Source organism: Strix aluco, chromosome 29 (genome assembly GCF_031877795.1).
Source record: "Strix aluco isolate bStrAlu1 chromosome 29, bStrAlu1.hap1, whole genome shotgun sequence".
In the NCBI taxonomy this organism is placed as follows: domain Eukaryota; kingdom Metazoa; phylum Chordata; class Aves; order Strigiformes; family Strigidae; genus Strix; species Strix aluco.
Genome location: NC_133959.1, coordinates 1,546,429 through 1,558,500, shown reverse-complemented (window position 1 = coordinate 1,558,500; position 12,072 = coordinate 1,546,429). Strand labels below are relative to the sequence as shown.

The 12,072-nt window shown below is 62.9% G+C and overlaps 1 protein-coding gene across 3 annotated transcripts; it reads right to left on the bottom strand.

Annotated features, from left to right (window-relative positions):
- Positions 1 to 548: 548 nt before the first annotated feature.
- Positions 549 to 6,191, bottom strand: TMEM161A (transmembrane protein 161A). 3 transcript variants are annotated; one of them, XM_074808807.1, is made up of 13 exons: positions 6,134 to 6,191; positions 5,444 to 5,547; positions 5,279 to 5,359; positions 4,903 to 5,000; positions 4,630 to 4,786; positions 4,158 to 4,309; positions 4,017 to 4,077; positions 3,739 to 3,882; positions 3,404 to 3,517; positions 3,035 to 3,209; positions 2,861 to 2,957; positions 2,426 to 2,609; positions 549 to 565 (listed from the first exon to the last, which is right to left on the bottom strand). In XM_074808807.1, coding segments are annotated over exons 1-13 (1,371 nt in total). In that variant the 5' UTR covers positions 6,137 to 6,191; the 3' UTR covers positions 549 to 564. The 3 variants fall into 3 exon arrangements, with proteins under 3 accessions (XP_074664908.1, XP_074664907.1, XP_074664906.1); XM_074808806.1 differs by lacking the exon at positions 549 to 565 and having other exon boundaries at positions 1,693 to 2,609; XM_074808805.1 differs by lacking the exon at positions 549 to 565 and having other exon boundaries at positions 1,693 to 2,609; positions 2,861 to 3,209.
- Positions 6,192 to 12,072: the final 5,881 nt, after the last annotated feature.

The following is a 12,072-nucleotide window of genomic DNA, read 5'->3' as shown; positions in this document are numbered from 1 at the left end:
GCAGAGCTGGAGAACATTCCCTGGACCAGCTGCTTGACCCCACCAGCTGAGGGTACCACCCCTGCCTTTGCCTTCCTGGCTCCCTGGGTGCAGGGGAGTAGCCCCCCGAGTTGGTTTGGGCTGCCAGCCATGGAGCGAGTGTCATACCAAAATGTCACCTAAATTTTGTATGACATCAAAATACGCTTGGAGCAGCAGGAACAGCTCGGCAGGGTGCAGGCAGTACGGAGGGCACGGGGATCTCATTTTGGATGGAAGTGGGGTGGGAGGGCACCGCTCGCTGCTTCCTCCCTGCCAGGGCACGACAGAAAACCTCTAGGAGCTGCGGCCATCCAAGGCCTCTCCCCAGCCCGGGGTTTCTTGCCAAATGTGGCTCGGTGGCCACTGAAGGAGCACAGGGAGAGCAGGGGTGATGCCAGGCCAGATCCGGGTCACAGCAGAGCCTCCTGGTGCCACTCTGAATCTTGGTGCCAGCGGAGCTGCTGCAGCAACAAACCCTCTTGGTCCCAGCTGCTCCCCTCAGCCGAGAGCCTGAGCGTGGCCTTGGCGGAGCCCAGCCCATACTCTAAATAAAGCAAAGATACAAAGAGTAAAAGTAATTCTGGGGAGAGGAAGATGGGGGGTCTCTTTCATTTTATTTGATGTGGCCCAATTTCAGTGCCTGTGGATCTGTCTCCTGCTCTTGGCTAGTCTATCAGTCATTGTCCCCGCCTGAGAGGGTCACGTCTGGGCAGATCTCGGGGGAGGAACTGTCTGCATGTCTGAATGCAGCACAACCCCAGGCCCTAGCAACCGTCCTCCTGCCGCGAAGGCTTCCCTGCCAGCTCAGCCCCCGGCTGCTTCCTCCACATGCTTAAGGAAAATTAGATAAATGAGCCATCAAGGCAGTCGGACTAGCTTTTAATGGGACGGCGCAGGCTGGAACAAGTCCCTTCTGCATCCTGGCCCAGGGGGAATCGCTGCTTCCTTGCGCCTTTTCCCCCACGTCGTGGTGATGGTGCTGCTGGAGCCAAATTCCTCCTGGCCTTGGGCTGGTTAATGGTGCTGCTCTGGTTTCCCCAGCTGTTTGCAAAAGGGAAATTTCCCCATAATTTTTCACAAAAGGGCTTTTGCTGTGTCCCAAGCTCGGGTAGTCGGGAACCAGGCGGAGGAGGGCTGTCCGGATTAGCCCTGTTAACACCGGGCAAAGGGCTGCCTTCTCATCCCAGCCTTTAGCAAGAGGGAATTAAGACCATTACAAGGCTATCAAATAGGATCAGAGCCCCTCTCCCTTTCTCTGAGCAGCCCAGACCTGCTAATCCTTTTTCATGGAGCTGGACCAGCACCCACCGTGCGGTGGGGAAGAGCTCGGCTGCGATGGACAAGGGGCTTCATACCCTGTCCCCCCCGCAGCACTGGGTTGTCAGCTGGGGTGCCGTCCCAGCGCCGAGGGAAGGGCCAGGAACAGGCAATGAATCGGGCTGGGATGGGGTGAACGTGGTATCTTCTCCTCGAGGGTGCTGAGACTGGGCTGTAGGGTTGGTTCAAGGGCTCAGCCTCTTTCACTTGCCCAGTAAAGCCCACAGGGCTTTATTGCTCACCCACCCGCCCCAGCGCAGCTGCCCTCGCACCATCAGACCCCCTGCCCTGCTCGAGGGGCTTCAGGGCCACAGAGCGCACACAAAGCAGCGGCGTTCGGAGGGGCAAACAGACTCTGGGTTACTCATTTATTTCTAAAACAGCCAACAGCCGAGGCTGCTGGGCCTGAGGATTTCACATGAAGCAGAGGGATGACCCCAAGGAGCTCTGACGCAGCTGGCCAGAGCAGCAACCCTACAAAAATACACTCGTCCTCAGCCAGTGGAGGCAAACGCAGGCAGAACAAACCGCAAAATCTGCGCTGGCAAGCCAAGCTGCCACAGCAGCCCGGCTCTGAGGTCTCCACCATGCAAGGGCCGTCCCCAGCACGTCCCGCCCGGGGCTGGCAGGAGCCGCTGCCCTCGAGGAAAACGCGGCAGCAGAGCGTCCCTGTGTTGGGTCAGAGCAGGCAGCAGCAAACCCAGCTGTGGGGTTTTGGCTGTTCCATCACCGTGCAGGGCCAGGAAGGGGACGAGGGGCTGGAGGGACACAGCCCGGAGCGGCAGCGGGGCGAGAGCAGGCACGGTGGTGATCGGCGGCAGGAGCAGGCGATGCCCACGCTGGCCTGGATGCATAAAACCTGTCATGCCGAGAGCTGGTGGCAGAAATATCCCCGCGTGTGTGTCCACGTGTCCCACCAGCACGTGCAAAGGGGGAAACCAGCCAAGGCAGGAACCAGGGGACCAGCAGCCAGGCCCCAATTGCTCCCCGAAGCACGTCCCAGCTCCCTCCAGTCTAGGAGGCTGCTAGGTACTGGTGGAAGTAGAGGCCGAAGAGGCTGGTGACGACCTGGCAGGCGGCCACCCACCAGGTGAGGAAGGCGAAGAGTCCACGGAAGAAGAGGGGGGTGAAGATGCCGCCCAAGATGCCCGTGATCTGCTCCACCGCCACACGCACGTCCTCCTTGTCCTTGCCGCCAGGACGTGGCAGCGCTGCGGTTGTTGCCGGAGGGAGGGGAGGGGGCTCCGGGTACAGCCCCCACGAGTGGTGCCCTGCGTGACAGAGGGGACAGGTCTGTGGGGGGGTCAGTCCCTGCACTGCAGCCCCATCCCCGTGCTACTGCCGTGCTGGTGGCTGAGTCCCAGCACGCTCGCTGCATGCATTAGGCTCACACCAACTGCAAACCAGGTCGTGAAAGCCTGGGGATGCTGCAGATGCTGATGGCTTGACGATGACTTACAGGTCTCATCCTGCCCCTCCCAAGCCCCCCGTGTTCCCCACATTCCCCCCGCTGCCTCCTCACCCAGCGTTTTGAGGAGCAGTGTGCAGTGGAGGGTGAGGATGACGGGTCCCAGGTACTGCAGGCTGACCACGGAGACGTAGCAGTAAATCCTCGTGATCTGTGGGCAGTGGGGATCAGCAGAAGCCAGCGGCCATGCCCGGACCCCCGCTCCCATCCCAGCTCCCACGTCCGGACCTTGCGCTGGATCTCCAGGACGGCGATGCGCCCGGCTTCCTTCCTCATCTGCTCCACCCAGCGCTCGGCCAGGCCCAGGTACGCCTGGAGGTGATGGCGGGTGACAGCCAAGCGCAAGAGGCAGAGGCCGACGATGGTCCAGAGGCGCGCGGTGTTGTAGGCAGAGTCTGACATGCTGGGGCAAGAGGAGGCGGCTGTCAGGGAGATCTTGGGGTCCAGACCCGCCCCCCCTGCACCTCAGAGGGTGTCTGACAGGAGAGGTGGTGGTGGTGGGGAGGATGGGGGGCTCCTGGTGGTGGAGGAGGTGGACTGGTGCCCCTGTGCCTCAGTTTCCCCTCAGAGCAAGGCTGCAGGGTCAGACCCACTTACATCTGCACCGTCTGCTTGCCCATGGGTGCGTGGAGCAGGAAGTCCCGCGAGATGGGCTTGATCCACATCACCACCACCAGGACAGGCCCCAGGAAACTCAGGTGGAGCAGGACCCTGCGGCAGAGCTGTCAGAGACCCCCATGCAGCCCACTGTGCCCCCCACTCCCTCCATCCCTCCGTGGGCCAGGACCAGTCCTCACCCACACCCCCAACCCCCTCTCCCACCACTGAACCTCCTCACCACCCTGCAGTCATGGAGCCAGGGAGGGTCCTGGCCCCTGAGGTGCCAGCACCGACCCCTTTGCCTCCTTCCCCACCCACAGATTTCACCCAACTGGGTCAGGGGCTTGTTGGCCGCCATCCGAAGAGCATCGAGGTGTGTCTGGGCCAGGCGCAGCCCCGGGAAGGTCAGGCAGGCGCCCAGGAAGGAGCACAGGGCCACCAGCCCCAGCTTGAAGGCCAGCTTGGCAAGGGGCAGCCTGTGGAGAGAGAAGGTAGCACAGAGGGGGACAGGTCACCCGTCCCCAGTGAGCCCCAGAGGGGTTTTTCACCCCAAACCTCCAAAAAACTTCCCGAAACCCCCATTTCCCACCCTGCCCAGCCATTGACTCACGTCCACTCCCAGCCCCGCTGCTTCAAGATGCTCTCCAGGTTGCTGCTGACGCTGGCCAGCCCTGCAGGGAGCGAGCCCCCATGAGTGGGGTCCCCACAGCCCCCAGGGACCACGGGCCTCTCCCTGTCCCCCCTCACCCACCAGGCTCAAGGCCGAACTCCAGGTAGTCCTCACGGATGATCAGGGCCACCATGGCAAGGAGGAGGAAGAAGAAGGCGAAGGTGAGGCAGACGGAGCGCTCGCCCCCCTCCTCTGAGCGGAAGTAATGGCGCATCACCATGAAGAAGACCTTGCTGCAGGCAAGGGGTGGCTGTCAAGGAAACCTGGGGCTTCGGGACCCCCCCCAGGCACCAGTGGGACCCCCTTGCTCATTAGCACGTCGTAAAGCACCCCCATCGTTAGGCCACTGCCACCTTCTCTGCGAGGAAGGCTCTCATTAGGCACCTTTACAGCTCATCAGTGAGGGGTTTATAAACCCATAAATTTAAGTTTTCCACCTCAACTGGCTTTTGATGGAGAAAAACCAAGGATGGTGGGTTCCCTCCACTGCCCACCGGCAGCCTGGACCCGGCGGGTGGTGGCAATCGCACCCCGAAAGGCAGCAGAAGGATACACGGAGAAGACAACTGTCAGCAGGCACCAGAGCACCCCGATGTTCGTCTCCTTCTGGGGGTCCGCCAGGCAGTAGTAGCCCTCGGTGAAGACGTACACGGCAGTGGAGTAGACAGCAAAATCCACAAACCACTGGTACTCCAGGAAATAACGCAGCACTGGTGTGAGAGAGGGACACGTCACCGTGCTGTGGGGACGCACGGGGGGACCCCGAGGCCAGGGCAGTGCTGGGCCCTGCGTGCAGAGGGAGCGGTGGGAGCACGGGGGGGGTTACCAAGAGCATCCACGGCGGTGATGGGGCTGGTGTCCAGGCGGAGGTCGATGTCCCGGGGCACGGAGAGGGGCTTGTCATCCATCACACCGTTCACCCTCCTGCAAGGGAAACGCGGGCTCGGGATGGGGGGCAAGGAGCTGGCTTGTCCCTTGTGTCCCACGGTGCTGAAGCCTCTCACACAGTGGCACGTCCCCAGCTTGGGGCTCCTTGTCACCAGCACCAGCCCCGAGCCCGTCCATGGCCGAGGCTGTCACCGCCACACCTCCCCAGGGAAGTCCCGCAGCACATCGCGACAACTTGCATTATACCAAAACACAATAATTATGGTTTTAAATCCCGCCCGCCCGCCCGAGCCACGGGTGTGAGCTGAGCTGACCTGTCCCGCTTGCTCTTGGGGCGCTGCTTGCCTGCCAGGGCGCAGAGCTCCTCGTCCGAGGGGTGCTTGTAGCGGTGCAGGCTGGAGGGGAGCAGCGGGGGGTCAGCGGTGCCGGGTGTCCCCGAGGCCCCCCGGGGATAATCAGGGAGGGACCAGGCCACGTACCTGCCGTTGCAGAGCAGCCAGCGAGCGAAGGAGCAGTGCGGGGCCATCTTCTGCATGACGCTGGCTGCCAGCAGGCTCAGCACCACCTGCACCCCCATCACCGCCTGCGCCGGGGACACCCTCAGGGGCCAACTCGAACTCCCAGAGCTGGGGGGGGGGGAAGCTGGGGGGTGCCCCCCCCGCCCCGCAACACCCGGGCTGTCTGCTTCCCCCAGCCCCTGTCGCTGCCATGGGACAGCGCGGGCACACACCCCCCGGGCATGCCCCCCCCCCCCGCCCCGACAGCCTGGCTATGCACCCCCCAGGCATAGCCCCCCCCGGGCAGACACCCCTGAACATGCACCCCCCAGGCACGCAACTCTCCAGGACACTCTGGGCATGCACCCCCCAGGCATAGCCCCCCCACCCCGGGCATGCACCCCTAAGCATGCACCCCCCAAGCATAGCCCCCCCCGCCCCGAGCACGCACCCCGCGGGTGTGCAACCCCCTGGCACACGCTGGCCATGCACCCCCCGGGCACAGCACCCCCCCTCCCCGGGCAGGCACCCCTGAACATGCACCCCCTGGGTATGCAACCCCCCGGCCAGCCCGTGCGTGCACCCCCAGGCATGCCCCCCCCGACAGCCTGGCTATGCACCCCCCGAGCAGACCCCCCCCGCCCCGGCCAGGCCCCCCCCGGCCGCGCTCACCATGCCGGGGTCAGCGCAAAGGCGGCCGCAGGAAGCCTGTCCGCTGCCCCCGCCCCGCGCCGGCCAATCCGCCGCCGCCCTTCCTCTGATTGGCAGCTGCTTGACCAATAAAAAGGCGGTGTTGGGTAGGGGCGGGCCCTCCGCGGCGCCTGGTTCCGCGGGCGCTGCCTCCTGGGAGCTGTGGTCCCCCCGCGGCGCTGGGATCGCGGGTTCGAGTCCCGGCAGCGCCGGGCGGGTCAGCGGCACAGCCCCAGCCGCGGCCGCAGCGATGTATATATATATAAAATAAACCATGCACGTGTATGTGCCTGCACCCCCTCTGTGTATACGTGTACACATGTGGGTGTATTTTGCACGTGAAGAGCCCTTTCAGGCTGAAGCTCTGTGATATTCATCCCTGCATGCAGCCCTGGGCATTGTATTTCAGGGGCAAAGGAGGGCACAGGGGTTTGGGTGGCAGCAGCTCCATCGCTGTGGCCTCCCTGTCCTCCTCCACCCTGTGCCGGGGGCTGGCTGAGCTGGGGCCTTCCCCTCCCCATTGCCCTCCCTGGAGCAATGATGCCATGGGGCAGGCTGTAACCATCTCATCTGCTTGTCCACATCTTCCTTGCCAGATAAAGGGGCTCCTCTCCTGCATTTATCCCACCGCTGCTGCCCGGCTGCCTCTCCCTGCGGGCACTGGAGGAGCTGAAGGTGGACAAGGCCAGGGCAGAGCCTGCTGGGTGCAGCTCGTCCAGGCTGATGGTGGGTGAGGGGCTTCAGGGCCCACCACGGTGCCAGCATCTGCATCACGGTGGGGGTCTGCAGGTATTTCAGCTGAGCTCGGGGTCATTGAGGGCTGTGACAGCCCTGACCTGCAAGGAGCACCCGCTCACCCTGACGGGGATGGGGGCTCCGCGGGTGCTGGTGGGTGCCCCTGGTGCAGGCAGGGTGCTGGTGGCCCCGAGGGGTTGCCATGGATATCGATCTCCCAGGCGACGGGATGCGCTTCCCGCTAGATGTCGCTTCCGCCCGTGCCCCGAGCATCCCCCCTGGGTTGGGGTACCCAGGCTTGGGGGGTGCCACTTCCCCCCCAAACCCCCCCACGCAACCCCAGGGTGGCCTGGGCATGCAGCCCCCCGTGTGCCCCCCATGCCAGCCTCGTCCAGGAGCCCAGAAGCCCCTCGCTGACAGGGGGAGAACTCAGGGACTATGTTGCCAAAAAATCCCCCCAGTCCCCAAAAGTGGCCCGTTCCTGGCTGCCAGGTGCCCTTGGCCACAAGCCAAACCAGGGTTGGGGGAAGCAGCCTGCTCCATCACTTCTGCTGGCTGGGCACAGCCTGTGTCCCGGCTTCCCCAGAACCCCCCAGAACCCCCAGACCCCCCTCAGCCCTTGCACCGGGGCGCAGCGCTGGCCGCGGGGTTTGCACAAACCCGTGCTTGCTCCTCTCTGGAATGAATGCAGGGCCTCAGGATCCTCGCAGCCCCCACAGCGTCGGCTTTCAGCTCCACCGAGACACAAAAAAGGAGGGAAAGTTGGAAGATGGATGCTCGGAGCACCCCCAGCCCGGCCACCCTCCCCCAGGACACAAAAGCCTCTTTGAGGACTGATTTTACACCGCTCCTGCCGATATGCCTGAATTAGCATCAGCAAAGGGAGCTGCCGCCACGGGTGTTGTCGGTGCTGCTGTAAAGTCACTGAATTAACGGGGCGCCTCGGCCCTGTGCCCAGTGAGGGGGTGCCAGGCCCAGTACGGTCCCCCTACACCCCGGGGGGGATGTTTCCTTGACTTGGCAGCCGCGGCACCCACCGAGCTGGAGCCCAGCCCGGGATGACCGAGCTCCCACAAGTCCCGCAGCCGGGGGACCCTACGGGCACCGTGGCCGGGGACCGGCTCGGGGACTTTCTACCTCTGGGAGATGCTGGGGGGCAGCTGGCGGGCCGGGAGCCGGCCTGTGCCCGTTCCCCCCCGAGAAGTTTCCCATTTTGCACAAAGGCGGCGGCGGGCGGCGGCGGGCATTGTCCGGGCTGCATCGCATTACCCAGGGCTCCCGGAGAAATCACTTGTATTTCACGCTCCATTGAGCAGCTGCCTGTATATATTTTCTGTGTTGCACTTTTAGCATGACAAAAGGAGAGGGCCTGTGAACTCCTTGCTCTTCAGACCTCTCCGACATGTCCCCTGAGCGGAGCCCCCCTCGGTTAGCATAACAAACTGCCACGTTCCCTCCGACGTGCTCCGGCTCCCTCCCGGCCCTTTCCCCAGGGTAATTTAATGTATAGCTCAATATTTGGGCGTCTGGGTCGCTGGCGGTGGCGGGCGAGCGCGTGCTGGGGGGGTTCAGAGGCAGGGATTTCGGCGAGGCCGTCCTTCTGATGCATCCACAGGGGAGCCGGCCCAGCCCCAGTCACCCACCCTGTGTTTAACTGGTCACCAGAAACACTGGTGGGACCTCGCAGCCCTCCCTGGGGAGGGGATGGAGCCGTGGCAGCCCCGGCTGGACCCGGCACCGGCTCCGCAGCTCCGGCGCTCCGATGCTGGGTGAGCAACCGGAGCCACCAACCTCTGCGGTGATGCTGTGCATTGTCCCCTGTCTGGTCCTGGAGCTGCAGGTCTCCAGGTTTTATTTTTGCCTTGAAATTTGACTTAAAGACAGAAAAACGGGGGCTGCAGGGCTGGAGTGAGTCTCAGGACCAGCAGCACCAGCTGGGGCTGGAGCAACCAGTCAGTGCACTGGGAGCTGGCGGTGGCTGGGTGTTTGTCCCTCCCAGGTCCCTGTTTGCATAACCCGTCCCACCCGTCCCCCATTGCCACCCCCCCCCCCCCCCCCCGGGAGCCCTGAGGACCGGCAAAGCGGGGCCAGACCCAGTTCCCAGGTCTGGGGTGGAAATGAGGAGAGGAAGAGGGAGCAAGTGTGAGGTGAGATGTGCCCGTCCCCACACCGTCCCAGCCCAAAGCCAAGCTGATCCTGCCTCCCCCCAGCCCAAAAGGGACAGGACATTGTCTCCTCCAGGCCTGGGACCCCCTGGGGACACCCCTCACCTCCGGCCACTGGGAAGGAGAGGGATGGCAAGATAAAAGCTCAGAAACACACCCCTGACACCAACTCTTGCAAGAATTTGGGGGATCCTGCAAGAAAAAGGGGCAAAGTTCTGCTCAAATACCAGCGGCGCGGGGGACACCAGGCTGCGACACGGCTGGGGGCTCTGGACGCCTTTAATGCATGTGATTTTTTTTTCACTTTCGCCTCGTTGAGCTGCAGACCTCATCCTCCCGATGCCTCAGGCTTGGTGGCAGCGGCTTTGTGTCCTTCCAGCTTCCTGGGATGTCACCTCATGGTCTGTGCACTCCGTCTGGCACCGAAGTGTTGGAGGGGAACCCCAGGTGGGACCCCCTGGGCACGTCTGGCTTCAGCGTTGGGGCTGCTTCTATGGGAGAAGAGGGAGCAAGCCCTTACCCTGGGGATGGGAAAAGCATCTGCATGGATCCTGCCCACGCTTCAAACCGAGCCTTGGATTTCTCCAGCTTTTCTCGGTCACCTGGACCCCACGGCTCCCACTCATGTCACCTGTTAATGGGAGAAATTGGTGTGGGCCCAGTCCCAGCCTGGTGAGAACCAGGACTGAGTCCCCGTGGGCGGGCCAAGAGGTGACTGTGTCACCACCGTGCCAACTCCCTGCCTGAATGATTGCTGCTGTCCCTACAACTGCAGCCCCCATCCCACCGTGTGCTTGGGGATATTTCTAATGGGGTCTGGCTCCAGCCTCCGGCAACAGGGACAGGCAGGAGTTTGGGGTCAGTGTGTATTTAAGTGGCTGGTGACACCCTGGGGCATCTTGAAAGAGGGCAGGTGACTGGGAGCAGGAAAAACCACGTCGCTCCCAGTGTCTAGCAGGGACAAGAGCTCCCACCTGCGCAGCAGAGGGGGTCGTGTCCTGCAAAACTCATCTAAGTCCTTTAAGATGATGCTCCCAAATCAGTCAGAGCTCTGGGGGGACCTGGGTACTGCTGTAGGGTTCAGGGGGTCCCCACCTCCCGCCCCATTCCCACGGGCTGCTCCAAAAAATCCTCACCGAGAGCCGCACTTTGTGCCGGGTCTCTTGCGAACAGGCTGGTCCTCCCGCCATCCCCGGGGCATGCGGTGGCACCTCTTCCCTCATGTCCTCGCTGCTGCTGGTCGCTGGCGGGGCGTCCCGATGCCCCGACTGTGGGGTGCAGTCAGCAAAGCCCCCGGTGCGCTGTCGGGCAGATGTCTGTGGATGAACATACACGGCGTTAGCTGCTGCCTGCACCGGGGCTGCCACGCCGCGTGCGGGGTACACCCCCCCCCCCCAATTCCAATCTCTTCCTGCGTTTTCCCCTTCTCCCCATGGCTGCAACCCCCCCCCAAGCCTTTTTCTTTGCAGGGCCTGAGCCTGAGCCTGAATTTGCTCATTAATTGGCCAGTCGGGGCACCCTTGCGTTCTCCCTTCACGTTCAGCCTTCGGCGTTGCTTTATGGGGTGCTAAAGCTGCGCTGACAAGTGCTGCATGGCATAAATCCCCGAGAAGTGCCTCTTCCTGCTGGCTCACCCGGCCCTGATCCCCCCCGCAAGAGCTCTGTCGGCTTTGGGGTTCGAGTCCAGCTCCCTCCTTGGGCTGTGTGGGGTGTAGACACCCTCCTTTCCCCCAGCCCCCCCCCCAGCCCCGAGCCCACTGATGCCCTCAGGGATGCACGTGGGGCCCTGAATCCCCCACCCGTGCGCAGGGATGCCCACGCAGGGCTGGGGAAGGCATGAGCACGTTTACACGTGCTGAGATCGCCTGATGCTCCAGCGTGAATATTGCTCTTAGAAAAGCTCCTCCTCGATGCTTTTATGCCAGGGGTTTGCCCACGCCCAGCTGGGCTCTCCCTCCGGGATGCTGCAGAGCCGCTGGGGTGCAGGGAGGATGCTCGCTGCTGGTGGGGTCCCCTGCGAGGCCAAGCTCCCTGCAAACCCAACCTTTCCCACCACAACCCCACTTCAAACCCTCTTCCCGGATCTCCCTCACCCCTCACCCACACTGACAATACCACATCTGTGCCCCCTCTCAAAGGAGCCTTGTCTGGGGGACGCAGATGCCCCGGATCCCCCTTTCTGGGGGCGGCTGCGTTGCTTCCTCACGGAATCGGGGCCACTCACAGGGGCTGCCCACGCTTCCTGGGAGCTTGGGGTTCACTGCGGCACTTGCTCTGCCTCCTCGTAGCCAAGGGGGTCCCTGTCTGCCCCCCACCTCCCCAAGCTCGTGGGGTGAGACTGCTCGAGCCGAGCATCCGTGCAGCGCCTGGCGCAGGGACGGCTGGGGCAGGGACGAGGATCCCATCCAGTGCGACGGGAACGGGAAGGGCTCGATCCTGCTGCTGCACCCAGTGGGACTTTAATTAATAAACCAAGGTGTGTTTGGGGCAGGAAACCTGGTATTTCTTATTTATAAAAATGCCCAACTAGTTCCTCTTTTCCTTAATGAGTTGATCAAGGCCTGTGGCTTATGGGGCAAAAAGCAACTTGTCTGGATGTTCCCCCTGACCTTTGCCGAGGTGCAGCGAGAGCCACCAGCATCTTCTCCCTGCTCCCACACAGGGGTGAGTGAGACATGAGTGACTCCCAGGGAGCCCTGGGGCAATTTGTGGGCCCAAACCTGTGTTTGTGGCACAGCTCAGCACTGCTGGGGCAACTGCCTGGGGGGGAATAACCCCCGTGTGATGTGGCTGTAATGGGGGAAGTGGGGTATGCGGGGGGTCTGCACTCCCCCCTCCCCTGGCTGCCCTGCCCTCGCCAGGCTGGGAACAGCTTGAGTGTCCAGGCAGGGAATTCATTTAAATAAATTTCCATAGGGATTAATTTCGCCCCTTCTCCAGCAGCGTGGGGGAGGCGAGCATGTGCATGTGTGTGTGTGTGTATGAGAAAAGCTGAGCCTGTCTGGGGGGAGCTGGGGACAC